The 18657-nt window shown below is 53.2% G+C and overlaps 1 protein-coding gene across 1 annotated transcript in view; it reads left to right on the top strand.

Annotated features, from left to right (window-relative positions):
- LOC131407585 (cadherin-23-like) overlaps nt 1-18657 on the top strand; it is a 326276-nt gene that overhangs the window by 200213 nt on the left and 107406 nt on the right. The window contains exons 10-11 of the mRNA XM_058544366.1: nt 10322-10434; nt 12126-12314. Of these exons, the coding sequence (XP_058400349.1) occupies nt 10322-10434; nt 12126-12314 (302 nt within the window). The remainder of the gene's footprint in view (nt 1-10321; nt 10435-12125; nt 12315-18657) is intronic.

Here is an 18657-nt window from a genome sequence, read left to right as displayed (position 1 = left end):
CCAGCAGAGTGACTTCAGGCAAATCACCTAATCTTCCGTGCCTCGGTGTTCTCACCTGTAAAGTGGGAATCACAGTAATAATGGGAATGACACTGACGGTGTGATGCTCTGCACGTGGAGGTGCCGTGAAGAGTAATTGACTAACACACATGAAGTGCCTAGAACCTGCCTGACACACAGCGGGCCCGCGTTAAATGGCCCTTCTTATTGCTGCTTTTCTCACTACCGTCACCCAGTCCACGCCCTCCTCACCAACAGGCCTTCTTGCCTCCAGCGACTCCCCGTAGGCCACAAGTCCAACCTGCTTAGTTGGCACTCAAGGCTCCCACCTCCTGGCATCAGCCACTACTGACAGCCCTTCATGTACACTCTGCTGCTCTACTGGCTGCCCACCTATGAAACGATCATCCACCCCCCTCAACCCTTTTGCTCAAGCCAGTCCCCGACAGGACTGCCCTCTGCCCCTCCATACGTACCCAAGGCCCCCAAAAGAGCCCCTCCCGCACCAGCCCCCGTGGGCTGCCCTCGCAGGGCTAGCCGCCTTTTCGGCACAGGTCCTGTTTCCTCATCAGACGGGACGCCACTTGGGAGCGGAGACTTCGTCTTACGCTGCTCGGCCTCTCCAGAGCCTTGCGGACTCCTCTGTGGGCAGACTCCTTCCTTCGTCCTGGCTGACGTAGCAGTGACCAGGGCAGGTCCCTGCCCTCGGGGAGATTAAGTTCAGCAAGTTGTTGTTAGCAATGCTGGTAACCCAGGGAGAGGAAGAACTACTCATTAAAGCAAATCCATTTCCAAATCAGTCTGCACCTCGCACCAACTTAAAACACTGACATGTATCATCAAACATTGGGGATTTTTTTTGTGGTAAAATATACGTAACACAAAATTTACCACTTTAAAGTGTACCATTCAGTGACATTAAGTACATACACAATATTGTGCAACCATCACCACTATCTAGTTCTAGAACCTTAGGGATTATTCTTTAAATAAACTTGTATTAACTTTTTTTTTTAACAAATATAATTCAAATAAGTCAAAAGGGAAAAGTTGAAATAATTCTAGAGCAATGGTTCTCAACCCGGAGGGATTTTGCCACCACTGCCCCCCTAGGGGCCATTGGGCAACATCTGAAGATTTTTTGTTTGTCACAACGGGGGGAAGGGGTGTTACTGGTATCCAGTGGCTCGAGACCAGGGATGCTCCTAAATATCCTACAGTGCATAGAGCGTCCCCCACAACTAGGGAGTATTCAGCCCGAATGCCGGTGGTGCTGAGAATGGGAACCCTGTTCTAACATTGCCACTCAGAGGTAATCTTTGTTAACATTTTGTTAACATGTCATTCCTTTTTCTTTGCCTGTATTTTTCAGTAATGACAACAAAAATCGTGTCTTTTTTAAGTATGCTATTTTATGACTCCTTTAGAGAAAAACATGTCTTAAAGATCTATCTTTTCAAGTCACAAACTTCTCTTCTGCAGCATTATTTTTAGTGGCTGACCGAACTTTATATGATGACTTATTTAACTAATCCCCGTTGTTGGACATTTAGGTTGCTCTCAATTCCATTATTAACCAGCACCACGGAGAACATCCTGGCGGCTGCATTGGTGGGCACAGCCGTGATCATTCCCTTTGGAGAAATTGCCTCGGTTGCAGAGTGAAGGTTTTTCAGGAAATGGGGAGATCCTGATCTGAGCCATAGCCCCTGGTGAGGTCTTGCTGATCCCCATTAAAGTGTCCTCAGAAGACCAGGGACCACCTGTTTACAGGGAGCCAAGTGCTGCTGTGGGCGTAGGGGGCATGGCTGGACCCTTAGCAACCCTAACATAATACGTTTTACTATCCTTGGCTACTCAGGTTAATGTTTCATAAATGGGAAACAGTTATTAGCAAATTAATCAGAGTCCAGTTTGTGGTCTTATTAGGAGAGGTAATCATTTGTTGGTTTAAGTGAGCTTAATGAAAACCGTCGTCCTGTGAAATGCCTGCAGGACAAGCGGACTGCAGTTCGCACCTACTTGAGCGACTTGAGGTTGTCTCTCCCTGACTGGACAGTAATAACTGTAATTAACTGAGACATGCTCCGCTCAGACAACAGATCACTGTGGGCACATCGGAGGGTAGGAGAGCCCCACCTAGCAGTTGCTAGCTGGCTGCTCCCTCCTCAGAGTCCTGGTACATTATGGTCTCTGTGTGACGTGTGACATTGTAAGTCACCCAGTACCATTCTGCCCTATAGCCTTTTACACTAGCCTCAGAATGGCCCCCAGACATCTCTGCTTCTGTCCATTCATTCATTCATAAAACATTGGTTGAGCACCTACTATGTATCAGCTGGGCACTTGGAGAAACCAGTCCCTGCCCTCCTGGGGCTTACAGTGCAGGGTGAGAAACAGACTAGAAGCAAACACACAGATGAAGAGAGAGGGTCAGAAAGTAGAAGTGCTTTGAAAGAAAGAAAACAGCATAGTGGAGTAGAGAGAGATAGAGGTGAGAGGGGCCAGTGGGGTGATGAGGGAGGGCTCCTCTGTGGAGGTGACATTTGAGCTGAGACCTGAATGCACATGAGGCACCCAGCAAAGATCTGCAGGGAGAGGGTTCCAGATGGCTTCGGGAAAAGCTTTGGGGAGGGAGGAGGCCTAGACCCCCCTCCTCCAGGGTCCTCGGGAGGGGCAGCAAGCTCTCAGCCCATGTCTCCTCCTCTGGTCAAAAGCTGAGGTAACCCACACCTCTGGTTGCCATATGTTGGTCATGGAGCTGATGCATGCAGCCCAGCCCAGGTGCCACCCAGGAGGACACCGGCCCCTTTGTCAGCAGGCTGCTAAGTAACAATTTTTAATTCATAAGATATCTTGCCCAAAGCCCGTATCTCAGACTGACTCTCAATTTTCATTATACAGTGATAGAATTCTAGACCAGTCAGAATTACATGGCTCTATGGACAGTGATGGGCCTGCGGGCCAGCCTGCCCCACTGGCCCAGGTGGGTCGGGCTGCACACACGTGGCTGTTCATTGGGCTACCCCAGCCGGGGGGAAGGAAAATCCAGGGTAGGACGTGAACTCTTCAGCTGAGTGGGAGCTGAGTTTAAGTCCTTGCTCCACCCCTCACTACCGAATGACCCAGTGTGAGTTGTTCTCTGTGGCTTAGCTTCCTCATCTGGGAAATGGGGGTAATTTTACCTATCTCATGGGGGGGTTGTGAAAATTGAAAAAGATATGCGCACAAAACACTTAGCACAGTGCCAGGCACAATACACGTTGGTTGTTGTGGGAAGAGGCCCTCACAGCTCGTTTTGGATGAGATGGGCCACAGTTGGGGATAACCTGGTTTGATTCTTCTACTCAGAAAGTGAGCAGAGCAGGAAAGAAGAAACGGAGACCAAAATGTGCACCTACTGTGTGCACACTACTGTGTGCACTGGGGCACCACAATGGGTGCTTTACATACATGGTCACACCTGGTCCTCACACAGCCCGGTGAGTGGGAGCTGTTATCCACACTTTACAGGTGAGGAATTGGGCTCAGAGGAATTAGTGGTTTGCAGGGGGTCTCACAGCTGGTAAGTGGCAGATCTGTTGTCGGCGCCGAGGTCTTTTTTTCATCCTGCAAGTTCATGCACAGTAGGCAGCCTTCACTTGGGGGTTGATGTAATAGACTCCAGGCAGAGACTCTGAGTAAAAGAGAGACCACGGGGACGAAGGGGTGCAAATCCCTTCTGCTCACTTTCCTGGGGACAGTCTCAGAATCTAGACCTGGGGAGGGCCCGGTGTCCAAGTCAGAGGCCAGGTGAGGGATCAGGGTCCCACAGGTCATCTCATTCAGCCTCCTGCCTCCATTCAGGTCCTGGCATTTGAGTGGATGGATGCCTGGGCCAGTCCAACTAGATCATAAGCTCCTCATAAGCACGACTTTCTTCTTTTCTCTCCCCCACGGCCCCAGCACAGGTCAGGCCCAAAGTACACCCCCACTAGTGTGCGCTCATCGACCCTTCCTAATCACTGCAGGGGGGAGCGAAACTTCAGGCATCCAACAGATATGTAATGAGCATCGTTCTGGGTACCACCAGGGACAGAAGGGTGAGACCCCAGCCCTTATCCTCAAGGCTGCGTTGGGTCTCTGGGCATGAGAACCAAGGAAGCCCCACAGCACGGGGCAGTTCTGAGACTGCCAGCCCGGCACCGGGGCTCGGAGAGTGAGAGATGGCACAGCCTCCAGGATTGGCTTCCTGCGGCCGGAGACGTTGAAGGTGGATCGTAAGAACAGGAAGGACCCAGGTGGGAGCCCTTGGTTTTCCTTTAACTTGGAGGGCAGTGAGAGCAGTCGCCATTAGCCCAGTGGAGCAGACAAAGCAATTGAAAGTCATCAGGCTGTGTTCCCACACGCACCATCAGCCACTCTAAACTGCTTTTCACCCAGACCCAGCTCTGCCATCGGTCAAGATGCTGCCTGCCAGATAACAAGGGACAAGATGTGGGAGTGATGACGTTTGGCAGGGGCCAGGAGGAGGGGCACCTGGGGAAGGGGAGAGCCTGCCAGCCTAGGAGGAACGAGAAGGTGGGAGGGTGAGCCCCCCATGGCCCAAAGAGAGAGGCACCCCCCTGCTCCCCAAGTCAGACCACCTACCCCCTGCACGCCCTCCCATCCAGTTTCCCTCTCCCCCTTCCTCCCCACTGCCTTTGACCATCTCTGAGACACAGAAGCCCTTTGCTTGACTCTGCTGCGCCCTCTAGCTGCCACTCTACCTCTCTCCATTTTTTTTACGCCACTCTCAGGGCAGCTCTACCTGCCCTCACTGTTCTAGCTTCCAGGCCCCACCCTCCCTCGTCATCTCACAATCTGACCCCTGGGGGGCATCTGAAGATCCCACAGGGCCTTCGCTGGTCTCCCTTCTCCTGAGCCTCTCTCTCGGCATGGTTTAACCTTACTGACCATCTCTTTCTCAGAACTTCCTCCTCTCCTGCCTCCGGGCACCTGGCATGTACTGGTTTCCCTCCTCCTCTCTGACCACTGCCTGTCTCTCTAAATTTTCCTGCTTGTCCTCACTGGAGCCGCAGGTCTGCCCCAGAGCAGCCTTGCCAGTGCCCTGTGCTTGTCACCCGCTTTGTGCTGACAGCTCCTGTCTACAGCCCTGCCTTCCCACTCTAGTCCCCACTGTGGGTCTCCTCTCACGCACACGGAGGACATCGCCACATGGATATTCTGCTGCTACGTAAAACTCTGTCATGGAAGAATTTACCCAGAACTTTCCAGAATGTATAATGTTTTTTAGCCAGGACTTCCTCTTGAGAAAAAAGCAATTTTGTTGCCACCTCATTCTATGAAGGATGATGATCTCTTACTTGTCTCACCCTGTTCCCTTGTCCCTTAGCACAGGCCAGGTGCAGAGGGGGTGCAAACGTGGAGGGCCAGTGCCTGCAGGGACAGAAAGAGACATAATCCAAGTGCAGGCTCCCCTCTCACCAGTCAGGTGACCTGAGACATGTTATTCAGTTATTCCGAGTCTCTGAGCCTGCTTCCTCACACTCAACACAGGATATCTTCTGATACAGTTACTGTGAAGACTAAGTAATACAATTTTGCAAATGGCTTAGCTCAGTGCATGGCACATGTAAGTGTTCAATAGATAGTAGCTACTGTTTTTAATAAATAGGAGAAAGAAGGCTGTGTCTCTCCCTTGGCAGCCTTTCGTGCTTTTGCAGACTTGATTCATATGCTCGCAGCCTCATTCTTGCGAATCTGAAGGAGTCTTGGTGTCTGGAGCTCCTGGAGGAGGTAAATGCCCCCAAGAGAATCAGCAGGGCCTGTAATGACCTGGGTCTTCTCTCCTGTGAGCGCTTTAAGTCACCAGCTTCCAGAAGCCTAGGGCACTCAAGGTACAGCCCCGCTCCGCCCCAGAGCCCCTCCCCTTCTGCACACCCAGGACAGCACCTGTCGACCTGGAGGGAAGCAGCTGCCCTTCTGCTCAGCAGTGGGGGCTGAACATGTGAAAGGTGTCCCCGTGAGCCTCCCCAGCCCCCAGTCCCCATGGGACTTGGATAAAGAATGTCTGGAAGACCAGAGGGTTGACACGGTGGTATCAGCTTCCAGGAGAGCAGAGGTACTTATGTGTGTGGCTGCCAAGCCCACATTCCCCCCTGGGAAGGGAGGATGAGGGGAGGGATAAGGGAGGGAGCAAGGAAGTGGTGACTCACTTCGAGGGGTGAGTGATGCAGGAGCAAAGGCCAGAGCCCTGGTGCAATGCCCTGTGGGCCTGAGGGCTCTGCTCTCAGCCTTGGCCTCAGGGCTGCCAACTTGTACCCGTGGGTGCTTGGTCATGAGGCTCTCCTGGCAAGAGGATGGGGTTGACTGTGCTCCTGCTGGGCAGACAGCTCTGGGCACAGGCTCTTTCAGTGGGGGTGGAGTGGAGGAGGGGACCATGGTGGCATCATCTTGGTGAAGCATAGGCAGCCAACATTTGTTGGGAGCTGACTATGTGCCAGGCATTGTATTAACTCATTTAATCTTCACAGCAACACTTGGGGGTAGGGACTATTGTTACCCCAGTTTTACAGACTGGGAAACTGAGGTCCAGATATGTTGAGTAACTTGACCAAGGTCACCCAACTAACAAGTGGCAGAGCCATGATCTGAACCCATGCAGTCTGCTTCCGGAGGGCATAATCTTGATCACCTCTCTACTCCATGTTGCTTTTCTTCAGGGGCCTTAGCTCGGCAAGGACTTAATTGTTCAGTGATGTGATTTGTCATGAAGGCTGATCTTTACTGTGAGACTGAAGGCATGAACCTTCAGTTCTCTACTGATTCTCCAGCACCTTGCACACAGTAGGTGCTCACTAGGAACTTGCAATGAAGGAGTGAACTAATCCATCAATCAACCTTTGAATGAGACCCTTGGCCTTGCTTGGGGCACAGGGCTCACCTCCTGCCCCCAGCCACCCAGCATCCCAGTGAGTGCTTATGTTGCCATGGTGATAGTAGGAACATCAGAGCCAGTGCCTCACTCAGGTGGCCTTCTCAGCTCTCTGGGTGTTGGTCCTGGGAGTTAGTGATTCGTACTTGGCAGGAGGCTGAAAGGTGAACTCCACACAGATGGATGTGTGAAAAAGAAGTGCGTGTGCGTGTGTGTGTGTGTGTGTTTGTGTGTCGGGGGAGGGTCCCCAAGTCTGAATGTGTACCAGTTGTGAGTATTTGGCTCCGGGTTTGTTAGAGAGGTGCCTAGGTAGGGGGAGGGGGTGTTTTATGTGCTGGGGACAGACTCTGGGTTGGGGACAGGCAGCGTGGCTGTCAGCGGGGCAAAGATGCTGAGGGGGGAGATCCGATTGAGGGCCAGGGAAGATAACCCCATTTTCCAGTCAGAGAACCAAAGCACATCGCTCAACAAGGGGCTTCTGGTTTGTGCATGATTTATAGGAAATATCTTACAAAGATAAAAATTGAATCACATTTAGTTAAACATTTGATAGGTTCCTTTATTGGGAGAATACATTTATATGAAAATCCAGAATGATGGGGTGCTAGACGTGGGGCTGGGGGGCAGCCCACGCCTGTGTGTGGTGGGAGAGGGTGTGGGCGGCAGGAGGCTCTGAGGTCTGCCTTAGGGCAGCCCTTCAGCTCAGCATTTAGGGGCTCAGAGGACCCCACCCCCAAAGGGCCCTGCGAAGTCCGTGCTTCATCCCACTTCAGCACTGATCCGCCTGTAATGTAAACACGCGGTTGAGGGCTGCATCTCCCACTGGAATGTGTCCCTGGCACATTGCGGGAGCTCGGTAATTGCTGAATGGATTAGCTCCTGATGAACAGATGAAAGCATCCCTCCTCTCATTCCCCAGCAGCAGAATTCCTAACTAAAGAAACTCCCCTATATTTATGCATTTATGTCCCTCCTCGCAGTCCCATCCTCCTCACCACACAGACACAGCAGGAGGTACCCAGGTCTCTCTGTGGCCACGGGAGGAAGCTTTAGGCAAGGAGGAGGCTGGAGTGACGTTTCTGGCCTGGGCCCGTGTCCGAGTCCCCAGAGCTCACAGTCTGAGAGTGACAGGAGACCGAACAGACTCCACAGTCACCAGCAAACTCTGCCTCCCCTGCAAGCCCTGCAGCGGGCCGGGAGGACAGGGCAGGAGCAGGCATCTAGCCTCCGGCCAGCTGGAAATGGGCTGCCTTGCCGACCAGCCAGGGTGGCTGAGAACAGGCCCTGTCCCAAAGCCTAAAATTAGAAGAGGAAGTGGTCTCCCCTCTGCTATTTCTCTAGTTAATCCAGAGATGATATGTGCCCCTACTGTGTGCAGATCCCTTTAGAGCTGGGCAGGGGAGGAGCTGGGAGATACAGCAGCTTCCGCCTATGTGAGTGGAAGGCCTGGTATTAGTTCCTTCCTATGGAATCAGTGTCCACTTGCCCCCTTCCCCGATCCTGCCCGTCCTCCAGGCCCAGCTCAAACAGCACTGACTGAGGACTTATTGTGTGCCAGGAACTGTTCCAAGCCTGTAGATATATATTTTTTTCATATTCATTTAATTCTCATAACCGTATGAGTTAGAGCCATTATTATCCCCATTTTACAGATGACACAGAGGGGTTAGGTCACACAGCTAGACAGAGGTGTGGGAATTAATGCCACCTCCTCCGTGAAGCTTCCCTTCTTTGAGCCTTCCCATGTGTAACCAGTCTCACTCTGCTGTGAACTCAGAGATGCTGATTCTTATGGGTGTCGAAGCTCCCTTACCAGGCTGCAAGTGCTTCAGGGTCAGAATTCCTGGCAGACTGGCATCGGCGTCCCACACAATGCCAAGCACAGGGCCTGGCCATAGGCCGGCCTGCCCAAGGGAGTGTTGAGTATGTGAATGAATGGCAGTGAGTGCGTGCGTGTGCAAATGCAGCGACACGCTGGTTCATGAGGAAGAGGGAAGAGTGGGACTGGGATTTCCCAGGTGAACTCAGCCTGGTGGGAAGGGCACACGGGCAAGGGCTGGGGCCAGGTGGGCTGGGGGCAGCCAACCTTCAGGAGCATGCTTGCACTGTGTGCCCCGCACTGGCCAGGTCCTTGGGAGGACAGTCTGAAAGGCCCCCATCTTCAGGGGGCTTTTAGGCTGGGTGGGAAGATCACGTCAACACGCAGGAAGCAACTGGAGAACAAACAGAACAATGTCTGCTGCCTGTGGGGCTGGAGGCCTTCCTGGAGGAGGCAGAGGAGGGGCTGGCCCTGGGTGGGAGGACGGAGGTGAGGCCGAGAGAGGAAGCTGGACGCTGAAGGAGGAGGCAGAAATGAACATGGCGATGTGGGGGACCCGAGGAAGCCGCTGTGAGCTCGGGGGACCTGTAGGGGGAGCTGAAATGAGGGCGGGGAGAGAGGGGTGGACACAGAGACCTCCATCTGAGCCAGGGTCATTCGTCTGTGATTTTTGCCAGTACTTTAAAAACATATTTTAAATTTTAATAAATACTTAAAATAAATACTTATTCTTAAAATTGAATTATGTTTTTAACTTATATCTGTTGTAAGAGGAAACTTTGTATCATGGCCATATAGAAAATTAGAATAGAATAGAAAATGACCATAAAAATAAGCACAAAGGAAACAAAGCAAGGTTTCTTGCCTTAGTCTATTGAAGCTGCTATAACAGAATACCACAGACGGGGTGGATTATAAACAAAAGAAGTTTATTTCTCACAGTTCTGGAGGCTGGGAGTCCGAGATCAGGGTGCCAGCATGGCCGGGTGAGGGCCGGCTTCCTGGTTTGTAGATGGCGCCTTCTCGCCAGGCCGCACCTGGTGGAAGGGGCCGGGGAGCTCTCTGGGGTCTCTGTTATCAGAGACTAATCCCATTCGTGGGGGCTCTACCTGCGTGACCTGAACACCTCCAGAGGCCCCACCTCCTAAGACCGCTGTGTGGGGGTTAGGACTTCACTGTGTGAATTCTGGGGGACACAAACGTTCAGACCATGGTGGATACTGAGTCCTGCCTGGGTACTGCTCCCTTTGGAAAGCTCCAGGCCTGAAGCCTGCTCTCTCTGTTAAAAAGGAAAACGAGGAAGTGTTAGAGAGGTGTTACAGACATATTAGCACCAAACCAAGACTTTCTCCTTGACTCAATCGGAGAGACGGGAGGAAGACTGAAAGGGCATAAGGTTCTTGTTCTGTGAATCATCACTTCTACTGTCTGGGGCTTGTACTCAGAGCACTTTCCATCCCTCGTGGAGCCAGCATCCATTTTAAGTTACTGATTCATCCTTACCACCCGGAGAGGAGCCCTGGCCCCAGCCACAGGTCCATCCACCTGGGCCCCTGTCGTACCTGGAATGTTACTCTCTTGTGCAGGGAATACCAACAGCATCTTCGCCCTGGACTACATCAGCGGAGCGCTGACCTTGAACGGCCTCCTGGACCGGGAGAACCCCCTGTACAGCCATGGCTTCATCCTGACCGTGAAGGTGAGAGCCGGGCAATGGGCACCTCCGTCCCATGGAGAGGGGATGCCTACGCCGTGGGGGCCAGCCTCCAGCAGTGCCCACAGTGGAGGCTCCAGGAGGCGTCTCTCACCCCGCACTATTCCCTGGGGTCATGCCCAGGGCCCCTGTCAGGAAGGGACAACGCTTATCAGGTGTCAGCTGTGTCAGGGACCTTGCTGGGTACTCAGAGCCATTGTCAACAACCACGTAGGATCAGGACTTTTATCCCCATTTTAGGGATGAGGAGGCACATAGCAGGTGCTTATCCCATGGTCCTCACTGCTATCCATGATTCCACAGTCTCTGTTGTAGCCACCTCAGATTCCTAAGTTTACCCCATTTCTGGGGTTTTGTCCTATTTGTAATTCTCACCGCTTCCCTGGGGCTGTTACCTAGTTAGGAAACAGCAGTGCAGTGGGCAGAGGGCAGAAGCTGCTGGGTCCCCCCACAGGTGTAGTGGAGCCACAGCCCCCGGCCACTCTTGGCTGGTTTTAATTAAAATCAGTGACTTGCCGAGCCATTCCCTGGGAAACCCATTTAGGGTGTGGATCCCGCCTGGGCCACAGGGTCCTCCCCAGCCCCAGCCATCAATTGGGGGATGGGGGAGTGGGCACAAGGACTGAGGAGAGGGGCTCTGGGAAGGAGGCCCTTCCTTTGGCGCTGGAAGGATGGTGCAGCCCACCCTCGCTCTTAATCGCTCTCCTTGACCCTGAGAGTGCCTGCAGCAGCAGTGGGTTGACTAGCCCTCATTCACCAGCTTGCCCCTTCCTCTCACCCGATGTGCACATGTGCGCCAGCTGGGGGAGAGCTGCTAACACTGCCTTTCCCCCACCCAGCACCAAGCCCCGGGGCCCCCGTCAGCCTCCCCTCCTGTCTCTGCTCCCTTCCTGCAGAGGCGGGCAGCACCATGGAGAGAGCTGCTTCCTAGTCCCAGGGCCGCCCCCAGCTCTCTGTGGGACCGTGAGCTTGGTTTTTCCATCTTTATATAAAATGTGAGGGTGACTTCCCAAACTTGGCTGTGAATCCGAACCCCTGGGGAACTGGCGACACACACCTAGTCCTGGCCTGTCGCCCAGTGGTTCTGGTTCTGAAGTTTGCAGTGGGAACTGCGAATGGGTATTTTTGGGCCCAGGGGCTCTGGTCCAGAGACTGGGCCCCCAGGTATCTTAGTCCATCTATTCCTGAGTCCCACCCAGACCCTCATGGTGCCCAGCACAGTGTTCAGTCCATAGCAGATGCTGAAGTAAGTCTTGGTTACCTGCTGGCACAAAAATTCTTGGCCTAAGTTTCATCATCTGCCAAATTGAATAAAGACTCTCCCTTTGCCCCTTGATGAGCCCTCAAATCTGTCTGATCCTCCCCACCCCACCTCATCCCCTTGGTTCTAGAATCCTACTGCCTGAGTTTGACACCTACTCTGGCTGTATGTCCTTGTACAAGTTAACTTGTACAACAACTTAACCTCTCTGATCCTCAGTTTCCTCATCAGTAAAATGAGAGTCAGTAAAATGGGGATGCTAATGATAGAATCTTCCTCCTGGGGTTGTGGGGAGGATTAGATGGGATAATTCACATAAAGCGTGGTGTCTCCCATTGAGAAAGCCTTGGTAGTGATAGCTGTTATTGTGATTATGGCCACCTTCATCCCTGCTGTGTTTGTCCTCTATCTGCAGGGCACAGAGCTGAATGATGACCGCACCCCATCCGACGCCACAGTCACCACGACCTTCAACATCCTGGTTATCGACATCAATGACAACGCCCCAGAGTTCAACAGCTCCGAGTACAGCGTAGCCATCACTGAGCTGGCGCAGGTCGGCTTTGCCCTCCCCCTCTTCATCCAGGTGGTGGACAAGGACGAGGTGAGTCCCCAGAACGCATGGCTCATCCAGACCCACCGCCCTGCCTGGGCTGTGCAGCCCTGCGGAGGACGCCAGGTATCTCTGGGCTTCCAGGTCCCCACCTATAAAATAGAAACAAACATTGCTGCACCCCCTCTCCTACTGTGTTCTAAGGAAAATAAGGCTGCAAAAATCAGTAGTCTCTAAACTTTTGGGCTACTCCCCTACATCCTGCAAAAAACATATGCACACACACCTCCAATGTGCAGTGATTTATTTAGAAATATGTATTTCTAAATAAATCAATATACACGAGCAGAAATGCATATACATGAGCATCCTGCTAATCTAGTACGTACATTACCGAAAAATAGAAATTTTAAGAGGTAGAGGCTCTTGTATAAATGATGACCTGGGAAGGAAGTCTTATTCCTGCTTTGGGTGTAATAATGACCCCTCCTTTTCCATGTGGGAGCGTAAGTGCTTTCAGGGGATCCCAGGCTATAGGAGACTCCAGAAGGGTCCGGGGCACCAGCATCCCCTTGCCCAAGGGCCTGCCTGGCTGAGGCAAGTCTTAGAAGGAAGGGACATGGGCCATGGAGAGGGAGAGCTCGAGAAGGACAGGAGGGAGGAGGCTCCAGGGCCAAGCTGCAGCCCCTGTGAGCCCTGCCACACCCTGTGTCATTGGGCCAGGGGCCCAGCCCCAGGCTTCCATCACATGGGGACCCTCTCAGCTGCCTCCTCCCCCGTCCTCTCCTGTGCCCCATCTCCCCTGACCATCGTGGACTTCTGTTTATTGCCGCTGCTCGCCCTGGCCCCCTCTGCTCAGGAATTCCATTAGGGTTTCCAGCCTGACGTGCTTCTCTGCGGTTACTGCGCACCCGGCTCCCAGGCTGGCCTTGCTCCAGGCTCGGCTTCCTCCTCATTCCCCCTGCCCCTCTGCACTCTGGCTGCTCAGCAGACCGCCCAACGTGCCCACCCGGGAGCCCTTCCTCCCAGCTCCCCCCCTGTCTCCTGTTAGCGTCTCTCAACTGGACAGCATCCCCCCACTACCCTCCCCCCGCAAGGACTCAGGGCCACGAGGGCAAGTCAGTCTCACCACCTCTGTGCGCACGCGTGCGTGTGGGTGTGTGTGTGCGCACACATGCCTCCATCTCCTGCTAAGTCATTCCATACCTATCTGTCTGAGATAACTAAAGTATGTACTAAGCACCTACACTTTACAAGGAGCTATATTTGGCCCCTGGAGGGGGGCCAGGAAGTGTAAGCCATGGTCCCTGTACAAGGGGCCAAGTGTGTTTATGCAGATGTAGTCTGTACATTTTAAAACATAGACAAAAGTGTAGAAAGTTTAAGAGGTGGAGATGAACCGGTATAAACACAAGTTCTAGCATTTTGTCACGCCCCAGTGGATCATCCTGTATTCCCCCGGAGTGCAGCACCCCCAGAGAGACTGCCGTGTGGATGAGAACCTCAGGAGAAAGTCTCATCTTTGGTTTCACGCTGACAATTAAGCCCAAGAGGAGGGTGACCAGAGTGTGGGCCCAGGGTCCAGTGACTGCAGGCAGTGAGGGCTCCAGAGCCTGGCTGAGGAAGGGGGAAGTAGGGGCAGGAAGATCAGGAAAGGCTCCACGGCGAGAGGGGGCCTAGAACTGAGCCTTGGGGCATAAATCAGATGGTGAAAGGGAGCGCCAGAGGGCAGGCCGGCCGGGCAGTGGCCCCCAGAGAGGCCCAGAGGGAGAAACCTGCAAGCAGATCAGGGAACAGGCAGTAACCCATGCACCAATGCAGAGTTTGTATAGTGGGCTGTGGGAAGGTGGGCTGGGACATAGGCCTTGGAGGGCCTTGAATGCCAAGCCAAGGAATCTGGGCTCGATTTTGGAGGCCACCCAGAGGGGATGCAGCTTGTATAGTGATTCATGGCCCAGGCTCTGGAATCAGACGGGGCCTGTGTTCAAGTCCAGCCTTGCCATTTGCTAGCTCTGTGACCTGGGGAGAGTCGTTGACCCTTCCTAAGCCTCACTTTGCTCATCTGTATAAAAAAGAAATAAAAATAAAATGTATCAGTCAGTTTCTATTGCAGTAACAAATTAACCCTGAAACAGAGTTTACGTCTCACACGGACAACTTGTGAGGCGCGAGTGGGCAGGGAGGCCTCCCTCCGTCTGGTCGCTCAGGTGCTCACTCTGCAGTCATGTCGGTCACTGCCGTGGGAGGGGAGAGCTGGAGGGTTAAGCACCAGCGTTTGTGTGCTTCATCCCAGAAGTGGCTCCGTGACTTCTACCCAGGGCCCGTGGGGCAGAACTAGCCATGTGCCCCCACCTGACTGCAGAAGGCTGGGGAACGTGGGGAAGCAGCTACATGTTCGTGTCTGCCACAGAGGATATCAACAAGGGACATGGAGAGGGGGACATGAGATGATACGAGTGAAAGACTTAGCATGGTGCCTGCCATACACAGATGTTAACCAGAGGGGTCCAGGGAGCATCGCCACCAGTAGGGCCAGAACCCCCAGGGCCCTGCTCACCATGACTGTTTGGGGGATTTCAAGGTCACCCTGACCCCGTGGGTTTTATCTCAGGCTCCTTTTGCTGGAAGACCGTCTGAAGTGTCTGCAGGAACGCTGACGGGTGTCTGGGTCTAGCCTGCCTCTAGTGACCACTCCGCCTCCAGACACAGGCATCAGCATGCCCGCTGTGGACAGGGTGCCCAACACTACCTGGGTCCATTCTGTGCTTTCCCCGGAGAGTTGGCCACTGTCTCTGACAGCAGAGGACCAGCCTCGTCCCCACAGGGTCCCACTTCTCCAGGGCACAGAGAGGTGCAGAGAGAGAACTACCACCGAGGAGAGGCAGCCCCTAAGCCCAGACTCCCCCACCCTACGGTCACCTGGGTCATCTTCCAGTCTCCCAGGAGTGCTGTACTCAAGCCACGCCAGACGTGGTCCTGGGCTGATTCCTAAAGGAGCGGGAGAGATATATTGCTTCCTTCCTTCCTTCCTTCCTTTCTCCCTTCCTCCCTCCCGTGCCAATCCTCCTCTTTTTGCTGAGGAAGACCAGCTCTGAGCTAACATCCATTGACAATCCCCCTCCTTTTTTTTTTTTTTTCGGTTCCCCAAAGCCCCAGCAGACAGTTGTATGTCATAGTTGCACATCCTGCTAGTTGCTGTATATGGGACGTGGCCTCAGCATGGCCAGAGAAGCGGTGTGTCGGTGTGCGCCCGGGATCCGAACCCGGGCCGCCAGTAGTGGAGTGCGCGTACTTAACCGCTAAGCCACGGGGCCGGCCCCATTGCTTTCTAAATTGCCCTGCTTTTTTGTATCTCTCATCTCTTCTCCACTCTCCAAAACTCTGGAGGGACTCAGATCTGCACAGGTAGATGCTCCTAAGGCCTCAGGTTCCTGGGGCGGAATGTTCAGCCATGTTGCCAACAGGAAGAGAAGACAGAAGGCGCTGGCTCTTGAGCACTGTCCAAGTGTCCAGAATCTGGGAAAAATTAGGGAACCCAAAAGAGAAATCAGGCAGGTTTTGTCAAAGAGATATTTTTTAAATTGTCATTTCTTCCGGTTGGCTTTCTGAAGGGAGAATACGTCTGTTGGGAGTTGTGTGTGCGTTGAAGGTGACTCTGGATTTGCTAGGTGTGGCAGAAAAATGTGTTCCCTGAGCAAACTTGGAGGAAGGAAGGGAACATGAGGAGAGGGGGCATCCCTTTGTCATAGTTTCATAGAACCATGTGATCCTCCCTACACTCACCGTGATTATGATTTTGCAGTTATCAGTGTGATACGCACAATAATATCTGTCTCCCCTATTAGACTGACTGAGCCACGGGCAGGGCCAGTCTGCTCCTGCTCTCCAGCTTACCCCAGTGCCCTGTACTCTGCCTGGCAGAAACACATATTGGTTGACTTAAAGCATGAGGAAATGATAAAAGTAGCAATGAGGTGGCCCAGGGCTTTATCCAAACTGGATCACCAGTCAGTGCCCCTGTGCTGAAGCCCAATTCCAGCTGAGTTAGTGTAGGAAGGTAACCTCAAAAGTCTGTGGTTACTGTGGGGCAGTAGGGGGCACGGATGTAAAACAGAAAGGGAAAGAGGAAGCAGTTTAACCTCTCAGCCAGCACTTTGTGGCAGTGGTTCCTAATGAGGATGCTAATCTAGTTCACAAAGACCAGCTAATGCCTGCCAGCTATCCCCTCCAGATCTAAGATTCTACTCAGTTTCTTGCTGAATCTCAGGCTCTGCCGGACCATTCAAGACAACAAAGGTGCTTGAAAGAGGCCCTTTCTATCTCCCAAGGACTCCATCCTCATTGTCAAGTCTTGCTGAGTAATTTCTTCTCCTTTGCCCGGCTATGGAAAACTCACAGAAGCCAGAGAAGGAAGGGATGGGGTGGGCTGAAACCAACAACAACCCATTTGCACCGAGTGACAGTTGAGATGCAAATAGATGGTTGTAATGCAAATCACAAAAAAGTCTCCAGGCAAAGGCCCCAGGAGTCAGCCTTGGTGTGGGAGCTCATCTCTGAGTTTCAGATTAAAGGCTGTGGCAGCCTCATTCCCTGCACCAGGCTGTTCTCGGCTGTTCTCTTGTCTCTCCTCGGCGTTCTGGAAGCCACAGGAAATAAGCAGCACACTCACCCACTTGGATCCTACCGTGTCCTTACCCACCCCTGCCCACCACACGCTGTTCGTGTTTTCTCCAGTTTGGTCGACTTTTCCTCTCCTAATGGTGCCTGCCCGGCTCCCCAGTCCTACTACAGCAGAGCCGGCCGCGGGCCCTCATGTTTCCCCACCTGCACGGATGGGGTTATTGGGATGGTTGGAATATTCTCTTCAGTTGTCCTAAAAACCACTCTTCTACGTAGATGCGAGTGGATTATCTGTGTTCTGCATCCTGCCTCTGAAGGGTAAGGGGAGGAAAGCAGGGAATGGGGAGGACCATCGTACCTCTGGCCCCTTTACAAATTCCAGCAAAGGGGGGTGTTTTTAAACACTGTTTTTGCGTTATGCATGACGCCTCCCAGTTGACTCAGATAGCAGAAAATTGACAGTTCCTCTCCCGCGCCGGCAGGAGAAATACCGTTCTTCATCGTCCCTTTCTTCTCGGGAGTTGAGAGCCTTGATCCACTTTATTTCGGTCTCCTCTCTGACCCGCAGCTTCTCAGAACCTATTTGCTGCTGTCCTCGAGCATATTTTTGCAGAGGAGTGAGGTTGGAGTGGGGAGTGGGGTGCCAGTATCCCCCCAGAGAGGCCTCTGCCGCCCGGTTCTGGCTGCTTCTGAGAACTGGAACCGCTTCAGAATGGCCTTAAGACCTCGTTAATTGGCCAGCACCCCCTGGCCTTTCTGAGGGACTGTATTGAAATTTACACAGCTGGGGGCATTATGCATGCATTCACTCAACAAACATTATTGTGCGCCTACTGTGTGCCCGCCACTGGGGAGATAGTGCTGAAGATGTGGCCCCTGCCCTCCAAGGGCTTGTTTTTCATTCCAGGGGGAAGTAGGAGGAATAAGCACCAACATCATTGCAGGTGGAAATGAATGTCAGAAGTCAATAGACAGGGTGAGTGATGGGGTGGGGCAGGGGGCTATTTTCAATTCAGTGGTCCCAGAAGGCCTTCCAAGGAGGTGCCCTTAGAGCTGCGGTTAAGTGGTGAGGAGGAGGTAGCCACACGGAGCTGCGGAGGGAGAACATTCCAGCAGCAGATGCCCCCCTGCAAGGACAGAGCTCCACAAGGGAGATGGCCTGGCAGCTTCAGGGAGCAGAAAAGAGGCCCGTGTGGCTGCCCAGGGGGAGCTGGAGAGCGCAGTAGGAGGCGAGGCTGCGGCCATCAGTGGGGGCCAGGCCAGGCCTCGCCAGCCACAGGAAGGCGTTTTTCTGTTCCTGTGAGCCCGGCGGGGAGCCAGGGAGTTCACAGGCTCTGAGTCACCTTTCTTAAGGAGCACGCGGATGGCTGTGTTGAAAATGGACCATCAGGGGCTGAGGGTAGAAGCAGGGAAACTAGCAAAGACTCCTACACGGAACCCACCCCCCCCACCCCCGCCCCTTGACGTCCTGTCCCAGCCAGCATGTGCTTTCTAGCGTCTACCCTGAGGCTCTCTTGCAGTTTAGACATTTTCCTCTTAAGGTGTTTACAGGAAGGCAGAGAACCCCAGTCCCCTTATAATAAAACCCAAAAAGTCCAGTAGAAACTGCCTTCCGCACTCTTCCCAGGACACTGAGTGGCCGTCTTTGTGACAAAGGCTCTCCTGAGTTAAAATCGGCCCAGGACTTTGAACTCTGACCGTAGCATTCAGCTACCAGACCTACCCCACTGCCCAGAGAAGGTGGTGGAGAAAGCACGGAAGCCAGGTAGCACCC

The sequence above is a fragment of the Diceros bicornis genome, chromosome 6 (genome assembly GCF_020826845.1).
Source record: "Diceros bicornis minor isolate mBicDic1 chromosome 6, mDicBic1.mat.cur, whole genome shotgun sequence".
Lineage (NCBI taxonomy): Eukaryota > Metazoa > Chordata > Mammalia > Perissodactyla > Rhinocerotidae > Diceros > Diceros bicornis.
The sequence above is the reverse complement of the archived record's forward strand: the minus strand, read 5'-3'. Positions and strand labels throughout refer to the sequence as shown.